This window comes from Bos indicus, chromosome 13 (genome assembly GCF_029378745.1).
Source record: "Bos indicus isolate NIAB-ARS_2022 breed Sahiwal x Tharparkar chromosome 13, NIAB-ARS_B.indTharparkar_mat_pri_1.0, whole genome shotgun sequence".
NCBI lineage: Eukaryota > Metazoa > Chordata > Mammalia > Artiodactyla > Bovidae > Bos > Bos indicus.
This window is the reverse complement of record NC_091772.1, coordinates 48233403-48257903: the sequence shown is the minus strand read 5'-3', so window position 1 is coordinate 48257903 and position 24501 is coordinate 48233403. Positions and strand designations below refer to the sequence as shown.

General features: G+C 45.8%; 2 protein-coding genes across 8 annotated transcripts in view; one reads left to right on the top strand and one right to left on the bottom strand.

Annotated features, from left to right (window-relative positions):
* Positions 1 to 694: 694 nt before the first annotated feature.
* On the top strand, positions 695 to 20562 carry LRRN4 (leucine rich repeat neuronal 4). 2 transcript variants are annotated; one of them, XM_019973375.2, is made up of 5 exons: positions 695 to 846; positions 1941 to 2607; positions 3675 to 3879; positions 14485 to 14622; positions 15966 to 20562. In XM_019973375.2, exons 2-5 carry the CDS (start codon positions 1950 to 1952, stop codon positions 17197 to 17199), a joined length of 2235 nt encoding a protein of 744 aa, XP_019828934.2. In that variant the 5' UTR covers positions 695 to 846; positions 1941 to 1949; the 3' UTR covers positions 17200 to 20562. The 2 variants fall into 2 exon arrangements, with proteins under 2 accessions (XP_019828934.2, XP_070657252.1); XM_070801151.1 differs by having other exon boundaries at positions 695 to 2607.
* CRLS1 (cardiolipin synthase 1) overlaps positions 20444 to 24501 on the bottom strand; it is a 22838-nt gene continuing 18780 nt past the window's right edge. For all 6 annotated transcript variants that reach the window (XM_019973376.2, XM_019973377.2, XM_070801154.1 and 3 more), the window contains exons 6-7: positions 23343 to 23434; positions 20444 to 21439 (exon numbers count right to left, since the gene is read on the bottom strand). In XM_019973376.2, the coding sequence (XP_019828935.1) occupies positions 21352 to 21439; positions 23343 to 23434 (180 nt within the window). In that variant the 3' untranslated portion in view covers positions 20444 to 21351. The remainder of the gene's footprint in view (positions 21440 to 23342; positions 23435 to 24501) is intronic.

Genomic DNA, 24501 nt, shown 5'->3' with positions numbered 1-24501 from the left:
TTGAGCCTGTGGTCTAGAGCTCAGGAGTCGCAACTACGGAAGCCTGCGTGCCCTAGAGCCTGTGCTTAGTAACAAGAGAAGCCACCGCAATGAAGAGTAGCACCCACTTACCACAACTAGAGAAAAGCCCAACAACAAAGCCCCAGCACATCCAAAAATAAATTTAAAAAATTATTTTTTAAAATAGGAAACAAAACCAGTCCTTCTTTATTTGCCCCATGCCTGCCCCTGCTCTCACATTCCTCTGAAGACGCCCCTCCTGCCGCTTTTTGTTTCCTGTGGACTGGGGTGCCTTCCTCTTCTGGAAAGGGGGCTTTCTCCTCATACCAGCTTACCATGCAGCCTCCAGGAAATGGGAACCACCTGGCAGGAGGATCAGATTCCTAGGAGGTGATGGGGCTGCCTCTGCCCCTCTGCAGCCATCAGCCCTCGGCGCTCATGTTGGCCCAGAAGAGCTGACTCCCTCCATCTCAGGCCCCAGAAAGGTGGTTGGCTTGGTGGCTAACTGGCTGGCATGGGGCCAGGTGAAGATGGGGGAGGCCTGAAAGGAGGTGCCATGCCTGGAAAGGGGCAGGGACCAGCCCAGGTCCAGAGTAGGAGGAGGAGACAGGCAGTGAGGGTGTTGGCTGAAGACCACAGTGTCTCAGTAGGGAAGGGGGGTTGTGGGAGCTGGGGTATCCGAGGCTCCCTGGTGGGTGGGGCCAGGGCCAGGGGCATCTGGGAAACAGACCTCCTGAAATTCAAAGTTGAGCTGCTAGCCACTGGCTCCTGGAATCTACAAGACAAAATTGAAGACTGCAGACAGGGGCACCCAGGGCTGCCACACTCCGAAAGGACAGCTTCTGGGTGAGTATGACATACTGCTGGACACATGGACTCCTAGACTCAGTTTCCAGGATTTTTCTCATTGCCTTGACCCGCAACTAGCAAGAGGAGGCCCTTTCCCTGGATCCAGGGTGGTTGCTCAGGGACTTAGCAGTCAACACACACAGCAGAGCAGAAACACACACCTGCAGAAATGAGGGGATGTCAAGCCAGGACCTCAAGGCCAGGACCTAGCTGGAAATAGCTTTGCCACTCCCACACCAGCCCACTGCTGCCTTACCTACCCCAATTTGATCTCCCAGCTGCCTGTGTAATCCTGATTACTCCAGAAACTCCACACTGAGCAGCTCTCGGCCATCCCTTGCTGGCAGGGCTGACTTCAGGAGTTTTTCTTGGGACCAACGTGGGATGAGAGAATGCTTGACTCCAGGTTCCCAAGCCCTACAACTGTCTGGAGGCTCCTTTCTTCCCTGAAGGCAACCCTGAGCCCTCCCGTTAAAGAGATCCCAGAACTTCAAGTGTGACCTACAAACCAGATCAGAGGCAAACCAGACTCACCTGTGGCTGGGCAATTCTAAGGATAAAAAGTGGGACAACCAATGTCATTGAAACTAACAAAATCTCCCTCAAGTCCCATGTTTTTACCCCAGTGGAACTTCCTCCCTATGGAAGCCTCCCACTAAAGTGTTATTAATATATGTTTATGCAGCAACTTCTGCGCACTTGGGGAGAGTTTACAAAAAAGCCACGTTCCCTTCTCTCCAGAAGCTCATGGGATGAAGACAAGCAAAGGGAGCTTACTGGGTTCAGAGACAGATGAGAGAGGCCTTCAGCAAAAGATTCCCTATGGGTGGTAATCCTTGAGTGAATTAGAGGAAAGGGAAAAGATTGGGGAAGGAAGGGCAGGTGCCCCGGTGTACATGCAGGAAATGATGGGGGAAGCAGGCAGGGGCAAAGTCACTCACTACACATCCCCGACGCAGGGATCAACCCCCGCCCTTCAGAGAACATCCAGGGCTAGGTTCTCCTGGGAAAGGGGCAGCGAGGTGGGGGCATTTGCCCCTTCTTGCGGGGGTTCCGCTGCATTTAATGGGCTGTCCCGCTGTTCTCTCCAGCCACTCGCCATGTGGTGGGCCCTGCTGCTGCTGCTGCCTTGCGCGATAGCGCCGCGACCCAGCCAGGCGGGGCCGCTCCAGAACAGCCTTGTTTTCCGGCTCACTCAGCAGGGCCCCTGGGGGAGCGGGGCCGGTAACTCCACGGTCTCGCCCTGCGAGTGGCTCCCAGTCGCGGGGGTCACGACCCTGACTTTCGTGAACCGTGGCCTAGAGCGCCTGCCCGGCTGCCTGCCGCGCGCGCTGCGCAGCCTCGACGGCAGCCACAACCTGCTTCGCGCCTTGAGCGCTCCGGAGTTGGGCCACCTGCCGCAGTTACAGGTGCTGACACTGCGCCACAACCGCATCACTGCGCTGGGTTGGGGTCCCGGAGCGCCCGCAGGGCTGCACTCCCTCGACCTCAGCTACAACCTGCTGGCCACCCTGCCGCCGTGCACCGGGCCCGCGCTGCCCGGTCTCCGCGCGCTGGCCCTGGCCGGGAACCCGCTGCGGGCGCTGCAGCCCGGGGCCTTCGCCTGTTTTCCCGAGCTGCGCCTGCTCAACCTGTCCTACACCAAGCTGGGCCGCGGTGACCACGAGGACATCGCCGACGCTACCTTCGCGGGGGTGGGCGGCGCGCCCCTGGCAGCCCTCCAGGTGCTGGATCTCAGTGGCACATTCCTCCCCCGCGGTGAGTGCCGGCGCGGAGTGTCTAAGCCTGCGGGGTGGACGATCCCGGGAGGGAGGGCTGTGAACTTCCTCGAGGGGCGCTGTCCGGGGCGTCTTCTTGCAGGAAGGCTCAAAGAGACCCCAGAGATTCCCTGAGCCTAGGGCACCCTGTTTGAAGCGCCTCACTGGTCTGCACTCCTTGAGTCCCAAGAGTTGGGGAGTATTACCTCCGCTCTGCTTGTGAGGAAACCAGGGCACAGAAAGGAGAATGGCTGGCCTGCAGCCTCCCAGCTCCTTAGCGGTGCCTCCACGTCTGAACTGTGGCGTTCTGGGTCCAGAGCCCACAGGTTTAACCTCTGTTCTGCTCCCCAGCAGAATGGAGAATGGGGAGTGGACGCAGTGCTTTGGGGCTGATGAATGGACAAACCTGGTATCAAACATTTTAACATGAAGCACTTGATGTTCAGAGGATGCTTTCATTGATTTCTATTAATACTTAGTTGGCTAAAATTCTTTCTGTGAATGTTAAATCCTTCAAACAAGACACAGAAGAGGGTGGGAATACCTATTCTCCTGTACTTGGGTATTCTGACTCTGATTTACAAGGTTGGTTTTATTTAAAAACACTTCACATGTGATAATCACCTGCTCCACCACCAGAGAAGGGGCACGTTCTCCATTTACTAGGAGAGCGATGAAATGAGATTTCCGGCCTCCTCCTGCCCCCTCCTCCTCTGAGCCTCCTTCCTTACATTCCTCAAAGATTTCCCCTGCTCCTGGTAGCCATCACATTGAAGGCTGGGGCTTCTGTGTGGGGTTTAACAAGAGGGTGGGACAACAGCGTACTTGGAGGCAGCGTCCTAGAGTCAAGCCCAGCCTTGTTCCTTCCTTGTTGTGTGGCCGTTAGCCAGTCATCGTCCTTTGGGACCTCAGCTGTGCGTCTGAGATTCCTGAAGCTGCCTGCTGTCCCCATGCTCAGCAATGACCTTCACCACTCACCTTGTCACTCTCATTGTTTCCTTAATGCTGTGCCAGCCTCATGGGTTCATGCCTTCCAGGATAGTGGGCAGTGTCCCATCTGTATTTCAGTTCGGTCGGGATGGATCAGAAACCTGCCACGGCTCACGTCGCTCTACCTGAGGAAGATGCCAAGGCTGAGGAGCCTAGAGGGGGACATTTTCAAGATGACCCCTGACCTGCAGCATTTGGATTGTCAACATTCGCCAGCACTTAGCTCTGTCCATACATATATCTTTCAAGACACACCTCACCTACGAGTCCTTCATTTCCAGAAGTAAGTGTTTCTAAAACACATGACTGAATTTTGCCCATTATACTAAATTTAATAGTCATAACTATTTTATAGAATAAACTAGACCTTCCTTTCCCTCCCATTGCTCTTTCCTCGTTGGGGTCTTGTTCCTCCTTATGCTTTGGATGATATGGTGAGCACATCCCAGAGAGTCCATCCGGCCTAAAACCCAACCAACTCAGCGCTGTCCACAGTAATGTTAAAACTTCAAACTCTCACACGTGTCAAGTTTCCTTCAAGTCCAGGATGAGAAATTTCCAGTGGGAAGAGGGCATCAGGGTCTTTATTTCTCCATCCACCTGCTTCTCCATGTGTTTATGCAAATCAGCAGCCCCTTCCAGGGCTTGAGCAGCTCCTACTTGCACTGGGACCCAGGGGTGGTTCCCTCTGGGCCAGGGGTTATCCCAAGTCTCACCATATCCACCCTCCTTCCCAAGAGCAACTACTATCCTGACTTTTAGCAGGAAGGGCAGCATACCTCTGAAGATGATCCCTGGCCACCTGCTTTCCTGGGAGCCCACAGCTAGGCCCTGGGAGGCAAGCACCATTGTGCTGCCATCACTCTTAATGTTGCCACTTCTCTTTTTTCTTGACTAGCTCCAGAGTATGCACTTTGGGGCTTTTCATGAGGGGAAAGGAGATAGAACACACAGAGCACTTAGCTCAGTGCCTGGCACATGTGTGTGCTCTCTAACATTAGTGAAGATCATGGTGGTTGTGATGGTGGTGAGATTATGTTGACAGTGATGGTGATAATGGTGTCTCATGGTGGCGGTGGTGGTGGTAATGAATGGTGACAGGATGGTCATGGTGATGATGATGATGGTGGTGATGACGTGGATGAGAGGGATGTCACGTCTGGCTTAGACTCCTCTTTTGAGTTCCAGACTGATGAAGCATTGTTTGTCAGATGTGAAACCGAACTGCTTGGACTCAATCCTGACTCCACTTACCACTTCCTAGCTATGTGAGTTAGGGCAAGTTAACCTATGCTCTTGAGGCTCAGTTTCCTCATCTGTAAAATGGGAATAATATCCAATCCTCGCCTACTGCATTGCTGTGAGAGGAAATGCTTTGATATGTGTCTAGAACAGTGCCTGGCACAGAACAGGAGGTTTGTGTAATCACTACTGGGCATCTCCACTGGATGCTTCCCAGGTCTTTCAGGATCTAGGACATATCTAGATACATAAGCCTGGAGCTCATGGAAACTCTGGGCTGGAGATTCCTAAATGAGCATCCTCAGCACAGAGGTAGTTGAGAAAGCATGAGGAGATGACAGTGATGATGCTGATGAGGATAGTAGTGAAGACACCAGTAACCGTGATGGTGTTGATGGCCACAAGATGGTGATGGTGAAAGCATGGCCTCTGCTTTCAGGGAGCACACAGTTCTGTAGGGAGAAACATCTGTCAATTGTCATGATATATTGGGATCAGTAACAGAGGCACATGCCACGTACCATGTCATAAGGCAAGTAGGGTCAGTGATCAGCTTCAGCAGCCTGGAAGAAGAACATAATTGTTCCATATCTTCAAAGGTGAGTCTAAACTCCCCAGGTGGAGAGAGGCAACCTAGAGTCCAAGAAAAGCAGGCATCCCTGGATCAGACGTAGGGGCTGCTTCCTCTTATCCCTATACTTCTCAGTTTGCTGCAGTCTGACCACTGACTTCAGCTTCATGATTGAATGGAACCAGTGGCATTTCAGATGCTATGTCCAGTGGACACTTCTCTATCCTCTAAGCCCCTTCTTGAGTCCTTCCTCCCTCATGACACTCTCTCTTCTCATCCTTAGGATGCTGCTCTGGTGCTTCTCCAGATTTTCTGGATAGGCCTTCTTAAGGCCCTTGACTATTTCCTCATCTTCAAACTTTTCTGCATGTCATTACTCACCCTACATGCTTCCTCTAGCACTGTTTCCACTCACTTTTCCAATGCCATAGGATTTGGCAAAATGTGGGGTGTTGGCGATGTTCATTCTCAATAGAGCCAGAATGGAGCCCTGGTCACCAGGTCCAGCCTGGTCTCCATTCCCAATGGTTCTGTGCCAGCCCTTCCCACCCACCCTGCAGGGCAGTTTGAGGTCAAGTTCTCATCATTCCCTACCCAGCTAACCAAAAGCCTTCTAACCCATGACCTTCAGGAGTGCACAGGTTAGTGCAAGGAATCTTAAACGCTTTTGTGCCATGGACTTCTGTGGCAGTCTGTGAAGCCTGTGGGACTTTCTCAGAAGAAGGTTCTTATATACATAATATCCAGTTCCATCACTCATGGCAAATAGATGGGGAAAATGTGGAAACAGTGAGAGATTTTACTTTTTGAGGCTCAAAAATCACTGTAGATGGTGACTGCAGTCATGAAATTAAAAGATGTTCCTTGGAAGAAAACCTGTGACAAGCCTAGACAGTGTATTAAAAACCAGAGGCATTTACTTTGCCAACAAAGGTCCGTATAGTCAAAGTTATGGTTTTTCCAGTAGTCAAGTATGGATGTGAGAGTTGGACTATAAAGAAGGCTGCATGCCAAAGAATTGATGCTTTTCAACTGTGGTGTTGGAGAAGACTCTTGAGAGTCCCTTGGATAGCAAGGAGATCAAACCAGTCAATCCTAGAGGAAATCAATCCTGAATAACCATCTAAAGGGCTGATGCTGAAGCTGATGCTTCAATGCTTTGGCCACCTGATGCAAAGAGCCAACTCATTAGAAAAGACCCTACTGGTGGGAAAGATTGAGGACAGGAGGAGAAGGGGACGACAGAGGATGAGATGGTTGAATGGCATCACTGACTCAGAGAGGTTCCCTGGCTCAGGCGGTAAACAATCTGCCTACAGTGCACGAGACTCGAGTTTGATCCCTGGATTGGGAAGATCCCCTGGAGAAGGAAATGACAACCCACTCCAGTATTGTTGCCTGGATAATCCCATAGACAGAGGAGCCTGATGGGCAATAGTCCATGGGGTCGCAAAGAGTTGGACTTGATTGACTGACTAACACTTTCACTGACTCCATGGACATGAGTTTGAGCAAGCTCTGGGAGATGGTGAAGGACAGGAAAGCCTGGTGTGCTGCAGTCCATGGGGTCCAAAACAGCTGGACACGAGTGAGTGAGCAACAAATGTAGGATTCCAAAGAAACCAATTATAGTTATCAAAATATTTCTAAGTGTGTGTTTCAGGAGTATGTATGTGTGGTGTGCTTCTTTATTTTGTTGTTGTTGTTCAGTCGCTCAGTCATGTCCGACTCTTATAGACCCCATGGTTTCCCTGTCCTTTACTATCTCCCAGAGTTTGCTCAAACTTATGTCCATTGAGTCAGAGATGCTATCCAACCATCTCATCCTCTGTGGCCCCTTTCTCCTGCCTTCAATCTTTCCAAGCATCAGGGTCTTTTCCAATGAATTGACTCTTTGCATCAGGTGGCCAAAGGATTGGAGCTTAAGTTTCAGCAATTCAGGGTTGATTTCCTTCCTTTAGGATTGACTGGTTTTATCTTCTTGCTGTCCAAGGGCCTCTCAAGAGTCTTCTACAGCACCACAGTTTGAAAACATCAATTCTTGGGTGCTCAACCTTCCTTATGGTCCAACTCTCACATCCATACATGACTACTGAAAAAACCATAGCTGTGACTATGCTGACCTTTGTTGGCAAAGTGATGTCTCTGCTTTTTAATATGCTGTCTAGGTTGGTCATAGCTTTTCTTCCAAGGAGCAAGCATCTTTTAATTTCATGGCTGGAGTCACCATCTGCAGTGATTTTGGAGCCCAGTAAAATATAGTCTCTCTCTGTTTCCACACTTTCCCCATCTATTTGCCATCTATTTGAAGTGATAGGACCAGATGCTATGATATTCATTTTTTGAATGTTGAGTTTTAAGTCAGTTTTTCACTCTCCTCTTTCACTTTTATCAAGAGACTCTTCAGTTCCTCTACACTTTCTGCCATAAGGGTGGTGTCATCTGCATATCTGAGGTTATTGATATTTCTCCTGGCAATCTTGATGCTGGCTTGAGCTTCATTTAGGCTGGCATTTCTCATGATGTACTCTGCATATAAATTAAATAAGCAAAGTGACAATATACAGCCTTGATGTACTCATTTCCCAATTTGAACCAGTTCATTGTTCCAGTCGATTCTAACTATTGCTTCTTCATCTGCATACAAATTTCTTAGGAGACAGGTAAGGTGGTCTGGCATTTCCATATCTTTAAGAATTTTCCACAGTTTGTTGTGATCTACAGTCACAGGCTTTAGCGTAGTCAATGAAGAAGTACATGTTTTCCTGGAATTCACTTGGTTTTTCTATGATCCAATGGATGTTGGCAATTTGCTCTCTGATTCCTCTGCCTTTTCTAATACTGCTTGTATATCTTGAAGTTCTGGGTTCACGTACTGTTGAAGCCTAGCTTGAAGAATTTTGAGCTAAACCTCACTAGCATGCAACATGAGTGCAATTGTGAGGTAATTTGCACATTCTTTAGCATTGCCCTTCTTTGGGATTGGAATGAAAACTGACCTTTTCCAGTCCTGCAGCCACTCCTTAAATTTAAAAAATCCAGCAGGAGGTCCAATAACTTCAACAATTTTGATGATCATTAAGTTCAGTTCAGTTACTCAGTCATGACCGACTCTTTGTGACCCCATGGACTGTAGCATGCCAGGCTTCCCTGTCCATCACCAACTCCTGGGGCTTACTCAAACTCATGTCCATCGAGTCAGTGATGCTATCCAACCATCTCATCCTCTGTCGTCCCCTTCTCCTCCCACCTTCAATCTTTCCCAGCATCAAGGTTTATTCCAGTGAGTCAGGTCTTTGCATCAGGTGGTCAAAGTATTAGAGTTTCAGCCTCAGCATCAGTCCTTCCAATGAATATTCAGGACTGATTTCCTTTAGGATGGACTGGTTGGATCTCCTTGCAGTCCAAGGGACTCTCAAGAGTCTCCTCCAACACCAAAGTTCAAAATCATCAAATCTTCGGCACTCAGCTTTCTTTATAGTCCAACTCTCACATCCATACATGACTACTGGGAAAACCATAGCTTTGACTAGATGGACCTTTGTTGGCAAAGTAATGTCTCTGCTTTTTAATATGCTGTCTAGGTTGGTCATAGCTTTTCTTCCAAGGAGCAAGCTTCTTTTCATTTCATGGCTGCAGTCACCATCTGCAGTAATTTTGGAGCCCCCCAAAATAAAGTCTGTCACTTTTTCCATTGTTTCCCCATCTATTTGCCATCTATTTGACATGATGGGACCAGATGCCATGATCTTAGTTTTATGAATGTTGAGTTTTAAGCCAATTTTTTCACTGTCCTCTTTCACTTTCATCAAGAGGCTCTTCATTTCTTCACTTTCTGCCATAAGGGTGGTGTCATCTGCATATCTGAGGTTACTGATATTTCTCCTGGCAATCTTGATTCCAGCTTGAGCTTCATCCAGCCCAGCATTTTGCATGATGTAATCCACATGTAAGTTAAATAAGCAGGGTGACAGTATACAGCCTTGATGTATTCCTCTCCCGATTTGGAACAAGTCTGTTGTTCCAATGTTCAGTTCTAACTGTTGCTTCTTGACCAGCATACAGATTTCTCAAGAAGTAGGTCAGGTAACCTGGTATTCTCATCTCTTAAAGAATTTTCCACAGTTTGTTGTGATCCATGCAATAACTTTGGTGTAGTCAATATAGCAGAAGTAGATGTTTTTCTGGAACTGTCTTGCTTTTTCTATGATCCAATGGATGCTGGCAATTTGATGTCTGGTTCCTCTTCCTTTTCTGAATCTAGCTTTGAATATCTGGAAGTTCATGGTTCATGTACTGTTGAAGCCTGGCTTGGAGAATTTTCAGCATTACTTTGCTAGTGTGTGAGATGAGGGCAATTGTGAGGTAGTTTGAACATTATTTGGCTTTGCCTTTCTTTGGGATTGGAATAAAAACTGACCTTTTCCAGTGCTATGGCCACTGCTGAGTTTTCCAAATTTGCTGACATATTGAGTGCTACACTTCACCAGCATCATCTTTTAGGATTTGAAATAGGAGTTCCATAGCCTCCACTAGCTTTGTTTGTAGTGATGCTTCCTAAGGCCCACTTGACTTTACATTCCAGGAGGTCTGGCTCTAGGTGAGTAATCACACCATTGTGGTTATCTGGGTCATGAAGCTCTTTTTTGTACAGTTCTTCTGTGTGTTGTTGCCACCTCTTCTTAATATCTTCTGCTTCTGTTAGGTCCATACCATTTCTGTCCTTTATTGAGCCCATCTTTGCATGAAATATTCCCTTGGTATCTCTAATTTTCTTGAAAAGATCTCTAGTCTTTCCCATTCTATTGGTTTCCTCTATTTCTTCACATTGATCACTAAGGAAGGCTTTCTTATATTTCTTTGCTATTCTTTGAAACTCTGCATTCAAATGAGTATATCTTTCCTTTTCTCCTTTACCTTTAGCTTCTCTTCTCAGCTATTTGTAAGGCCTCCTCAGACAACCTTTTTGCCTTTTTGTATTTCTTTTTCTTGGGAGTAGTCTTGATCACTGCCTCCTGTACAATGTCATGAACCTCTGTCCATAGTTCTTCAGGCACTCTATCAAATCTAATCCCTTGAATCTGTCACTTCCACTGTATAATTGTACGGGATTTGATTTAGGTCATAACTGAATGGTCTAGTGTTTTTCCCTATTTTCTTCAATTTAAGTCTGTATTTGGCAATAAGGAGTTCATGCATTGTGATTAAAGTGAAAGTCGCTTAATTGTGTCCTACTGTTTGTGACCCCATGAACTATACAGTCCATGGAATTCTCCAAGCCAGAATACTGGAGTAGGCAGCCTTTCCCTTCTCCAGGGAATCTTCCCAACCCAGGGATTGAACCAGGATCTCCTGCATTGCAGGCAGATTCTTTACTAACTGAGCTATCAGGAGAGCCCTTTGATGATCATAAATGACAGAAAACTACTGAAAAGTGATTTCAAAATATCTGTTTTGTTGGTGATTCACCTGTGGTTTGTTGCCTTCATTCGTCACTGAAACAAATGGTGAATTTCAGTTAGAGATTTGTGAAAGAGACCTCTATCCAAGTTCATATACCCTGTCTCCAAGGACCTCTGGTTGAGAACCCCTGTAATCCAGTCACCATATTCAGCCAGGAGATCTGTCTAAATTATAATCTGATTGAGTTTTAAGACAAATGAAAACTCTTCCATGGTTGGAGGAGAAGGTTTACCTCTTTGGCTGGCTCATCCCTGGACTCTATTGCACCATCAACCCCACCCCAACCCCGTGCTCCAGCTGGGGAAGGAGCCACTTCCTCTCTGGGAGCTCTCAAGCCTCTGAAGCTCATTAGATGTCATCTCCCCTGTGGAACCCTCTTCCCTTTTTCTCAAGCCCTCCTTGCTCTTGACTCTCCTTACCTCACCCAATGTCTCCCCTGGGACATTATCTGTGATAGATGCTGGCAACATGTGTCTTCCTTGGCACAGCCAGCACTCTCTGGAGAGGGGGTAGCACCCTCCTGGCTTCTCTGCCAACCTGGCATGCCCAGTGTCCTCCACCATCCTCTCTGACAATGCTACATGCGGGAGGGAGAGGCCTTTGGCAATATTTCAGCAAAAAAAGAAAACAGGGATTATTTGGAAGATAAGTAGAAACTTCTTCCACATTAAGGCTCTTTCAGTTCAGATGCAGAGAATACCCAGACACGGACACGCCTCAGGACATGAAGCAGGCTCTCCCGTCCTTGGCATGTGATGGGAATGTAACTTGTCTTTATCATGTGCAAGTTGCAATGTGTGGCAGAAAGGGCCACCAGAGAAGGAAAAGGCTCTTTTTCCTTATATATAAAAATGAATGAAATATTGGAAATTCCAGTAGTTACTCGGCAGTTTCACTCCCAGGGGCCCAGGTTGAGTCCCTGGTCAGGAAACTAAAACCCCATAAGCTGCTGGTTTGGCCAAAAACAATAAATAAATTATAAGTGAGTGAAATATTACCTACCTCATGATTGACATAAAGATATCAATGAGATAATGTTATTATCTGAATACTAAGCAATGTTGTGTATGTTCAGTCACTCAGTTGTGTCCAATTCTTTGTGACCCCGTGGACTGTAGCCCACCAGGCTCCCCCGTCCGTGGGATTCTCCAGGCAAGAATACTGGAGTGGGTTGCCATTTCCTTCTCCAGGGGATCTTCCCAACCCAGGGATCAAACCCAGGTCTCCCACATTGCAGGCAGATGCTTTAACCTCTGAGCCACTTACCCCAAAATACAGCAATCCTTTTCTTCTCCCACTTCAGGCAAAAAAAAAAAAAAAAAATTCCTTTGCAAAATTAAGTGCTAAGTAAACTCCTTTCTAAGATTTCCACTCTAGCTCTGTGAAACCTGCTAAAAGCAAGTATTTGCATATGTGTGTGTGTGTGTGTGTGTGTGTGTGTGTGTGTGTATACACATACATACATTCATTACCACACGTATATGGGGCTTCCCAGGTGGCACTAGAAATAAAGAACCCACCTGTCAATGCAAGAGATGTAAAAGATTCGAGTTTAATCCCTGAGTCCAGAAGATACCCTGGAGAAGGGCCTGGCAACCCACTCCAGTGTTCTTGCCTAGAGAATCCAATGGACAGAGGAGATTGGTGGGGAGTCTATAGGTTTGCAAAGAGTCAGACATGACTGAAGTGACTTAGCATGCACTCATGCATATACAGGAGAAGGCAATGGCAACCCACTCCAGTACTCTTGCCTGGAAAATCCCATGGATGGAGGAGCCTGGTAGGCTGCAGTCCATGGGTCACTGAGTCGGACATGACTGAGCAACTTCACTTTCACTTTTCACTTACATGCATTGGAGAAGGAAATGGCAACCCACTCCAGTGTTCTTGCCTGGAGAATCCCAGGGATGGCGGAGCCTGGTGGGCTGCCGTTTATGGGATCACACAGAGTCGGACACGACTGAGGCGACTTAGCAGCAGCAGCATGCATACACATATATGTGGGTTCCACCTAAGTTTCAATATAATGGCACTCACATATGTTCAATGCTCCACAGGGGACAACTATCAGGTGCCCACCAGCCAGGAGTGTTAGAGAAGATCTGGGTGGTGAGTCCTTCATTGCCCAGAACATCTGCATCTCCCCCAGAGCAATAGTAGAAAGTTCCCAGGTAGATGAAGAAAAGCCAGTCTTCAGTTGGAAGAGGCCTGTGGATACAGTGCAGTTCCTGTTGCTCACGATTGTCAGATTGTAACTAGAATGTGTACAAGAGGCTGGGAGACTCTAGGAGTTGAGACAGTTGAGGCCAAATACTTTGGGCAGAAAGAGCAGAAAACCAGGAGGGAGCCTGCCATTGCTAGGTGTGGTACATTGTTGGCAAATATGGCCCCAGTAATTCCTCCCATCATCCTTGTATACACAGCCCTTTGCAAATGTGACTTTGCAGCTCTTCCCACTAAGAAGTAGAGTCTATTCTCCACCTCTTAAAGCTGGGCATAGCCTTGCGACATGTTTAGGCCAGAGGGACATTAGCAAATGTGATGTAAGCAAAGTCTTGAAAGTAGTTAAGCAAATTGGGGCTCACCCTGTCTTGCTGGTAGAGACTGGCACACGACCATGTGCAGAAGCCTCCTGGGTGATGAAAGACACAGGCAGAGAGGCCCTGGCAAACCAGTGGAGACTCCATATAGGTGAGGCAATCCTAGATCTTTCCGGCCCAGGTGAGCCGGCCCAGACCATACGAACCACTGAGTCAACCCACAGAAACACGGAAAAGAATAAACATTTATTGTTTTAAGTTAAGCTGCTGCTGCTAAGTCGCTTCAGTCGTGTCCAACTCTGTGCAACCCCATAGACGGCAGCCCACCAGGCTCCTCCACCCCTGGGATTGTCCAGGCAAGAACACTGGAGTGGGTTGCCGTTTCCTTCTCCAGTGCATGAAAGTGAAAAGTGAAAGTGAAGTCGCTCAGTCGTGACTCTTAGCGACCCCATGCACTGCAGCCTACCAGGCTCCTCCATCCATGGGATTTTCCAGGCAAGAGTACTGGAGTGGGGTGCCATTGCTTTCTCCATAAGTTAAGCTAGTAAGAGCTAACTGACACACTTCACTGAGGCATCTTCCAAAGGACTGGTGTGGAATGCCATCAGCTACAGTCCACCTGCAGTAGTATACAGACTGTTCTCATTAAGAACATGTGTATACCTATGGCTGACTCATGTTGATATTTGACAGAAAACAACAAAATACTGTAAAGCAATTATCCTTCGATTAAAAAAATTTTAAAAAATTTCTGCCCTTTCTTCACTGGTCTATAATAACAATATCATACTTTTATGTAGAGATCTACATTTCTAAGTACTTTTATAATCACCAGCAGGTGATTTTTTATATAGCCAGCAGGGAGAATGTCTCCATTTGTTATGAGAGGTGATACTGACTAGGTTAGGTTGGTATCTCCACAGATTAAAAAAAAATCCAAGGTCATTAATAGTTTTCTCAAAGCAAACTAGCCCCTAACAGAATGGTTTTCCCATGACACTACTATGGCTGTCTGGGTTTAGTGTTGACCTAATTGTACAAGCCTGAGTTAATTAATTTTTGTGTGTTTCAGCTGCAACTTGAGTTCCTTCCATCCTTGGAACTTGCATTCCTCCCAGGTCCTGTCCATCAACCTCTTCGGCAACCCTCTCACTTGCAGTTGTGAGTTGTCCTGGCTCCTCATGGATGCAAAGAGGATTGTCCTAAGCAGGTAGCACGTTTAAAAAGCAGATGACTGAGGGGTGAGGATCAAATCTCTGGGGCTGAAGTTCTCAGTTTGTATCCTGCTCAGGTAACAATGCTGGGCAGGTTGGCAGTGCTGGGTGGAACTGTTCCCCATGTAGTCACAGTCAGGGACCCAGGAGATGAAGGCTCTGCCTCCATCCCAGCAAGCCTGAGGAGCAAAGAGCTGGAGGAGCCCACTCAGGAGGCTTTAAAGGGCCAGGCCATCACTTTCACCCACATCCCATTGGTCAGATTAACTTAGCAGGTCATGCCTACTGCATTGGAGGCTGGGAAATGTAGTGTAGCTGTGTGCCCACTAGGAAAAGAAAATGGGCTAAGTAAACAGCTAACTCTTTCTCCTAAAGTGGAGTTATCATTGCTCATTTTACAAATGAGCAAACTGGGGCAAAAAGAGGAAGGTACTTGCTTAGATTCATGCAGCCACTGGGTGGAGGAGGTAGGATCTATTGTCTTCCAAAATTCTGCTCTTGGGACTTCCCTGGCTGTCTGGTCATTAAGACTCTGCTGCTTCCAATGCAGGGGACCCCGGTTCCATCCCTTGTTGGGGAACTAAGATCCCATGTGTGGCCAAAAAAAAAAGACACAAAAATGTGTTCCACTGAGTCCCCAAAACAGAGCCTGGCTTTCTGTGGCATTCAGTCCAGTACCAGTGGGCTTATAGAGCTCTCATGGGACAGAAGCCTGAATATCAAGTGAGGCTCAGTCTGCCACCCCTCACCCCTTCATCTTGCCTATAGCACCAGGCTCTTTGCAGTGAGTGAAAATGTTGAGAGTTCAAGCTCTTCACACCACTTACTACTATTGATTTTGGCTGTTACTTAATCTCTTTGTGCCTCTACCTCCTCATCTGTAAAATGGGTATCTCATGAGGTAGTGGAGATTAAATTAGTTTCTACATAAAAGTGTTAGCAATAGTCCCTAGCATGTAGCAAAGTACTCAAAAAATTTTAGCTAGTATGAGTGTTGTTACTAGTACTCACCACCAGGAAGCAGAGAGGTGAGAATAGAACGACAGACCGCACTTAGGGCATCTGGACTGCCCTTCACTATGCTCACCCTGGGTTTAGGCTCTGCATTTGCTAGCCATGCTATCTTGGGCAGTTAGTTCCTCTTTCTGAATTCCCTTTTCCTTCTCTGTCCAATGGGACTTACAAGGGGAGCCTCCTTGAAGGTCACTGAGGTGACCCATGTTGAGTGTGTACCATGTGGCAGATGTGTTACACAAGGCTTGGGAGAGGGATTATCTGCTCTAAGGACTCAAAGCCCAGCACAGAAGCAGCCCCTCTAACTGACTGACCTCTCCTCTAGGGCGGCAGACATTGTGTGCAAACCAGCTGCAGGATCCAGTGGTACCTTCTCAGCCCCTCTTTTGCTGTCCCAGCTACCAAGTGTGTGCCATTCGGATCAAAACACCACCCTCCTTGATTCCAACCCACCCTCCTCAGTCATCTCCACCCACACACCATCTGCTCAGGGTTCCTCCACCTTGCGGAGCACAACACCCTCCACCACACCTGCGGGAGGCCAACAGAGCGTCACCAGATTTCCCTCCCTCCCTGTGGATTCCCCTACACGAGCAGCCAGGCTGCGGTACAGCCTTGCCAAGGATGGGGCCACTCCCTCAACTACTGTCTCTCCAACAGGTTCAAGCAACTCTGGCGACCCACCTAAGTCTGTGAGCACAGCCTGGGCAGAGCACCAAGAATATGCTACCGGGCTTATCCTGGAGCCTAGTAGCTCAGCGGCCTCCATCCCATGGGCCAGCAGACACCCTGGTCTCTCCCCTGCCTCCCGGGAGTCAGTGAGCCTGCCCCAGCCCGCCTGGGAGACTCGAGCCACCCTGCAGTCTCCCCACCCGCCTCCTTCCGAGGGCGGGATTCCTGTCCTGCTGCAGGACGACTCCAGGGAGGAGGAGGAGGAGGAGAGCGGAAAAGAGGAGGTAGGGGCGCCAGCCTGGGATGTACCCTGCGATTACCACCCCTGCAGGCACCTCCAGACACCGTGCGCAGAGCTTCAGCGGCGCTGGCGGTGCCGGTGCCCCGGCCTCAGCGGAGAAGACACCCTGCCAGAGCCTCCCAAGCTGCAGGCGGTGGCGGAGACCACCGACACGACGGCACTCGTGCGCTGGTGCGCCCCCAACTCAGTGGTGCGCGCCTACCAAATCCGCTACGCACCAGAGGGCTGGCCAGGGAACCAGTCGGTGGTGGGGGACGTATGTGCCACCGCGCGCCAGCACGCCCTGCATGGGCTGTTACCGGCCACCGCCTACCGGGTGTGCGTCCTGGCGGCCAACGGCGCGGGGCTGAGCCAGCGCGGGGCGTGCGCCGCCTTCACCACCGGGCGCAGCCCGGTGCTCATCACAGCGGCGCTGGGCTCCGCTGGCGGCCTGCTGCTAGTCAGTACAGCGCTGCTGGCCACCGGTCTCTGCCGCCGGGGCCGGACGCCACGCACCCCGCCCTGCCACACGCAGCTGCTGGCCTACCGCAACCCCGCCTTCGGCCCTGTGCCCGAAGCCCCGCTCTCACAGGAAGCGGTTCACTGAGCGTCCACCGCCAGTGTGGAGGAGGCGGTCCTGGGGTCTGGAAAGACCCGTCTGCCTATTGCTTCCTCGAGGCTTGCGCTCCTTGGGCACATGTGGCACTGGCCGAGCTGGGATCCTCAGCCCCGGGAACCTCTTGCCTTCCCTTCTTGCTGCTTCTCTGTTCCCAGAAAAGTTGCGGGTCACCTTGCTGGGCACCCTGTGTTGGTTTTTCCGCAGCCGGTGTCCCTCAGCACCCGATAGAATAGAATTGTGTCAGCCGTTATTGTCCTGTTGGAAGCGACATCTTCAAGTCATTTCAGTAAAGTTCCCTCAAGGTCAATCTCTGGCTAAGGTTCTCCAGCTAAGAGATCGACTCCAGCGGATTCTCTCCCCAGCTCCCTGTTCCACACACCCTGACCGCCCCCCTCCCCCTGGACCCCTGCCAGTGGATTCTTAACCTGAGAACCAGTTATGGTCCCTGAAGCCTTCTGTTCATTTCAGGGTATGGCAGCAGGTGTACTTCTAGCTTTAAACTGCAGTCTTCCCAGAACATCTGTGAAACACAGGCAGGGGGAAGGCTGTCTTTTCAAACTTGGTTAGTGCATTTCACTTAAGACCAGGTGGGTAGAGGAACCATGAACTTTTTGAAGGAAGCATGTTCAAGAACTTTTCTGAGAGAAAAAATGAACAGAAGGAAACCCTCAAGGCTCTAGCTAAACGCCAAAGCACTTCTCTGCTCAAATTGCATCAAACTTTCTCTTATTTTACTTCTATACAAACTTAGGAAGGAAAGTGATTTTATTAAATTAAAATGGGGTCATAGTTCTAGATTTTAGTTTTCTACCTTATCATTTATGTAAGTTTCCTGTGGCAGCCGTAACAGACTACCACAAACTTGGTTGCTTCAAACAACTTAAGTTTATTCTCTTACAGGTTAGGCCAGAAGTCCATAGTCAAGGTATCAACAAGGTTGGTTTCTTCTGGAGACTAAGGGAAAACTGTTCCATTCCTCCCCTCTGCCCTGGTGGGTGCGGGGAGGGGGGTCAAGTAGCCAGCAATACTTGGGTTCCTGAGCTTGCAGGTTCCTTATCCATGCCTCCTTGTCTTCTGACAGTGTCTAAATCTTGCCCCCCTCCTTTTTTTCCATTATCTTTTCTCCAGTCTTGAGATATAACTGATGTATAACATTAAGGTGTACCATGCAATGATTTGAGACTCCTGTGTATTATTGAGAGATAATTATAATGAGGTTAGTGAATACATCTGCCACTTCATAGTTATCTTTGTGTACATGTGCAATAAGAACTTTTAAGATCTTAGCTACTTTCCAATATACAGTATGATTAACTGTAGTCATCATGAACTTTCTTATTCCATTTGACCACCTTCACCCATTCCCCATCCCACCTCCCACCACTAGGAACCAACAATCTAATTCTTGAATTGGTTTTGTTAGATTTTGCATGAGATCATGATGAATTTGTCTTTGTCTTATTTCAGTTAGTATAATGCCCTCAGGATCCATCCATTTTGTTCCAAATTGCAGGACTTCCCTCTTTTTATGGTTGAATAATATTCCATTATATATATATATATATATTTTCTTTATCCACTTATCCATTGACATTTAGGTTATTTCCATGTCTTGATTACTGTAAATAACACTACAATGAACATGGGGAGTGAAGGTATCTTGAGATAATGATCTTATTTCCTTTGGATATGTACCCAGAAGTCAAATTTCCCTCTTCTTGTAAGAACACTAGGCGTTGGCTTAAGGCCCACCCAAACCCAGCACGACCATCCTAATTTTGATTACATATGCAAAGACCCTATACCCCAATAAAGTCACTTTCACAGGTACTGGGGGTTAGAACCTGAAAAATATCTTTCTGAGGCACAGTTCAACCCAAAACAGCATTTACTTCTAAGAAAAAAAAAATTAAATTTGATTCTCATGGTACCTTTTGTTTCTACAACATGCTGCAGCACAGAAACCATGCTGCAGAAATTAAGCATATCCAAGTTTATCGGGATAATGGAATTGTACTACATATTTCTAGATGTTTGAAGTTCTGAAAAAGCTTCCCAAAATTCTAAGGTGGGTCCCTAGTTTTATCACATACGTAGCCAAGAAAAATGGACTGATTTAAAAGATCTACCAGCTCCAAATTTAAAACTGCAAGGCAAAAGCCCAAAATGTGACTAATATAAAAGCCCTCAGGCATGTAATTAAATTATCCCAGTGCCTTTTTAAGTTTAATATCAAGATTGAATCTGTTATGTAGAGGCACCAAAATGAATGTCATGCTTGGAGTCTGTATGCATGACTCAAATATACCTAATACAATTCCAGTGTTTTATAAGCCAGCAGAATTTATTTTATAGCAATTCAGTATCCAAAAACCTACAGGTTCGGGGTTGGGGAGTATATTAAGAAGAATCAGATTAAGACTTGACTACTAAAGAGACTACGGATCCAACTATAAGTCACTCCAAATAGTACCAACGCTAGAGCACAAGTGAGCATAACAAAAAACAAAATTCTAATTTCCCCCCTACTTTATTTCAAGTTCTCCCTTTTAAAAACATACTCATGTGCTCATACTTTGCTAGTACTGAGACATGTTCAGTGTGCCTCTTGGGTAGTCCAGCAATCTGACTTCCACTTCTCACTGCCACCCAGGCCATTAGGAGACATTAAAGGAGGTTCCAGAAGGGGAGAATGACTAGCTTCACACACCTTCTCTCACCCACTTCCACTGGAGTCCATAGCAGTGTCCATGGCTGCAGGCTTCTGTACTTTTCAAGCCAGGGGTGACTCAGCAGCTAATCTGGGAACAAGGAAGCCAGGACCAGCAGACAACAAAGGACACACTGATCCAACGATGCCACAACCGAGAGGCATGGATTCTGCTTGTAACTCCTTATAATTTTAAACACAGCTTAACAGGCTACATTTAGATAACCTCACGGTATGAGGCTATATTACACTTGGGTTAGAACCTAGGACAATGAGCAACAACGGGCCTCCACTCTGAAGGGGAAGCAGCCAGCACTAGCCACACGTCTTCCTCTCCTTGTACCTTCCATTCTCTTAAACATAACAGTGTAGTGAGAAAAGGACTTTGAAGTCAGATGATCCTAAATCAATTATTTTTATAACATAAGTGCAAGTGACACAGCTAAATGGACTTTATGAATCATAAAACTTCCACAACAGCAGATGACCATAGGATGCTATACAAACAACCCAAGTTGAGGGTCATTTTTTTCCCAGCTCTTTTATTCCTTTAACATCTTAACAAAAAACATCTTAACATTCCTCAAGTTTAAAAAAAAAAAAAACTTTGAAAAATATACAGTTTCATATTATTTACATAAGATACAAGTACAGGTCCCAGTATCATATAAACATATGTTAGAAATATAGTGGGAAGGTACGATATAACTCACTGTCTCCTGAATGGCTAGGGTAACAGACATGTTTGCATTTTCCAACTACCTTTGTCGCTTATTATCCTGATGCAAGGCACCTGAGAGGTTGGAAGACTTCTGAATGTGAACTTCAATAGCTTCTATTTTGATCTTATTGATTTCAAAACTGACTACATTTTAAATCTCTTTACAAGTTTACTTTACCCAAAACTAAGCTACCTTTATAGTCATTATCCTAAATAATCAAATATTAATCACACGTACTGTTAATACGTACACAGATCTAAGTCAAACATACAACTGTGCAGCTAAGTTATACATGATTTTATATTTAACCCCAGGACACTCCCTAGTGCTCTGTGAGCAATCCAAATTTATTAATGTGCCAACTCTTCAGTTTCCATGCTCTCAACTGGCTTTTTGAATGTATTCTTTTAAATGGCTTAAAAAAAAAGACTGACAATAATCAGAATAATTGCTACTTATAAATTAAGAAACCTAAGATAAAAAATCCTAAATTATAGTTTTATTTGTATTTAAAAATATGTTGGAAATTCTGCATATGCCCATGATCAAGCTTATTGTCAATGCACATTACTTAAAATTTTGATGACATGGTTTGTTCTGACAAGTCCTCCTTCAAGCTGAACCAAAATAAGGGAACTCCTGTAGACTCCCACTGGCCCTGCCATTGTTGATGTGTGCTGCTTCCTTGTTGATGATAATGATGACTTTTCATCTGCCTTTTATCACCTGGACAGTTTTCCGGCCATAATGATAATAACTGTAAGCTGATGCAGCTGTGGTAAAAGCTGTAAAACACCTTTTATGGAAGAAAAGAAAATTTAGTTTAAATGGTAACTATAAATATACATAAAGAATATACATAATATATACTAAAGAATACATTTAAAAGAGTTGTTTAAAAGTAAAAAAGGCTGTTAGTATAATTTTTTTTAACAAGAATCTAAATATATCGCTTTTCCTTAAGACTTCATTTGAATCAATAATGTCAAACAATTAATCTAGTTAATGAATCTGAAAAAAATAATAATAGCAATTGTCATTTTTACCCAGACATTTTTGTATGATAGGTAGTTTTATTTTCACAGCCTTACCTTACAGAGGAAACACTGCCCCAGAGAGCTTGCTCAGGGCCACAGAACTATGAGTCTGGCCTGGTTCCAACTCTAGAGCCCTCGTGCTCCTCCCACTGTTCCATGCTGCTTAGAGTATTAGTATTAGAAGCTATTTCTTGCAGATTTGGGGAATTCTAATAATCTGAGTCATTTTAAATACAATTCAGCTTTCTTTACTTAAAATTAATAGAAATTAATCAGATTCTCTTTGAAATGACACGTATGATGCCCATGGCTCGCTGACTGTATGCAGCTTTCTGCACACATGAGCTTCTGCTTCTGCCAGGTGAGGTGCAGGCTCATCAAGACCATTTTTGTTTGACCCCAAACCTGTTTATGCCAGTTTAATATCCTAAATTCACACATAAATTTAATGAAATATACATGTAGGACAAGTTGCTATTTCTGGGAATTAAGCTAGAAGCCTTGGAAAGGCAAGGCAATCTGCTAAACACTACTGCTGAAGTAAGTAGACAATATGGGCTTCCTTGGTGGTTCAGTGTAAAGAATCTGCCTACCAATGCAGGAGACACAGGTTTGATCCCTGGGTCGGGAAGATCCCCTGCAAAGGAAATGGCAACCCACTCTAGTACTCTTGCCTGGGAAATCCCATGGACAGAAGGACCCTAGCAGACTACTACAGTCCACGGGGTGGCAAAGAAGTTCAATGCAGCTTAGTGACTGAACAACAAGTAGACAATATAATTGCTAAAATACTGGAGAAAATAATAAAAATCTACAAAGTTTCTATACTCTGCTTCATAAATGTCTTACATTCTTATATCATTTTAAAAGAAAAGAAAATGAAAATCAGAGTTTATATTATGGATGCAGTTTTTTGCAAGAAAGAAAAAATATCCTACTGATAAGCCTATAATCAAAGAAAATGAGTTGGGCTTATACCAGAAGATATAGGACGAATGAGTGTACAATTTATATTTTAGCAAATAAAATGTTCAGCATGTGTATCATTTTTAAAGCTTCTTAGCTTAGCTGACTTTAGTTAACCATTTTCTGGCTCAGACTGCATCAAGCAATGCTTTAATTAAACTTTAGTATCGGTGTGATGTACGTGGACTCAAAGTATGAATCTGACACATTTTCAAGGCTACACATAATCTTAACAAAATAAAATTCAAACTCCTTTCTCCAAGTTTCTTCCCCACTCTGCCCCATTCATTAGGCTGGGTGCACTTCCTTTTACCCACTCTCCTATACATCTGAGTTTGCTCAGGGTCTGTCCTTCACCAGAAAGGCTTCCCCTCAGTCTCTTTTCATCTAGACTTCATGGCTCAAATGCCACTCCTCCCTGAAGTTTTTCCTCTTCTTCCTACTTGGAATGTATTTTTCTCCTCAAAAACCCCAACATAGTATCTCTCATCCCTTATAACTTGCATGAAAGCCCCTATAACTTCTACATCCTATAATTGATAGTAAGCTTCTTAAAAATGGTATCAATCAAAAAATATAGCCCCTATAGCTTTTCCCAGTGTTTAATAAACATGATTAAGGACAAAGTAATTCTAGGATTGTCACAATAAGCCATTTAGTTGACGTCCTCAGAAAGTACTTCTAAGTTAAGCTTACCATAGGATCTGAAGGTAAATGCTGTCAGCATAATTGAAAACTGGAGCTGCCAAAGAAGCTGCCACCAAGATTAACTGGACTGCTGTGTTCACCTTTAAAAAAAGAAGTCACAAAAAACAGTGCCAACCCAGTCGTGTTTCAGGCTTACAAGAGAAAGGCATAACCCATCACAGTATAACACAACAGACTCTCAGCATGCCTGATATTGTAACATCTCTGCCAAAAAAGCTGGCATTCACACAAATGGCTGAACTTCACTAACTGGCTCATCTGTCTGCATAGCTACCCTTTGCAAAAGGTGGGGAAGGGCAACTATCAGAAAACACCATTATCTTGAATTTTCATAGCAATTCAGTAATACTGTAAAGTTCTTTGCCTTTTTCTCAGTTACCCATTAAAACAGACCTGAGAATATGGAAATAGTGAGGCTACTCTTCACAGGTGAAAAGGTAAAGAGTTAAGTGACTTGCCTACAGTCTAGCAGGTTACAGATCAAAACTGAGAACCCAGATTTCCCGGCACTTCATTTAATGCTCCTCTCACTAGCATTAGGTTAGATATGCAAGTTAGAAAGTTGAAATGCATTCATCTCCATGAGAGGCTCTCAGGAGGAAATGAGGTTTCCCTACCCTAAAAGACAGTATGGTGGAGAAAAGGAAGACGACAAAACCACTGGAGATTTTCTCTACTCATCTAGATGAGCATTCTGGGAAAGTAGGTGATATGTTGAAGGAAGCACCAATGTTCTCTTATCCATTCTGCAGCTAGATTATAAGGATTCCACTCCATTTTTAAAAAGAAGTAATAAAAATTGTCTGAAGAACTTCTTGCAAGACCAAGGAGTTGAGGCATTTGTTCCTAGCACCTCTTTAAGCCACTTTCCATATGGTGCTATACTCCAATTACTGTACTTGATACATATATAAGTCACAGAAATAAATAAATAGGTAAATAAACAAATAACCAACCAACCAATCCATACTTGTAGGTAAAAATTAACCCCAGGGAGTCTCTGGTTTAAGAGTAATCATCCTTTTGTCCCAAAGATGATTGGCATTCTTAACCTGTTAAACCTCTGTCACAAGGGATGGAGCAAAATAATTAGAGCAAACTTATGTGCCTCAATAGGCATTAACAGTTTCCTCTCTGTGTGCAAAGA

Excerpts from the sequence above, each read along its gene's own strand:
- LRRN4 (XM_070801151.1), top strand. The coding sequence starts at position 1,746 with ATGCAGGAAATGATGGGGGAAGCAGGCAGGGGCAAAGTCACTCACTAC. Across the intron at positions 3,880-14,484 it reads CGAGTCCTTCATTTCCAGAA|CTGCAACTTGAGTTCCTTCC; the intron begins GTAAGTGTTTCT and ends TGTGTGTTTCAG. Across the intron at positions 14,623-15,965 it reads AAGAGGATTGTCCTAAGCAG|GGCGGCAGACATTGTGTGCA; the intron begins GTAGCACGTTTA and ends CCTCTCCTCTAG.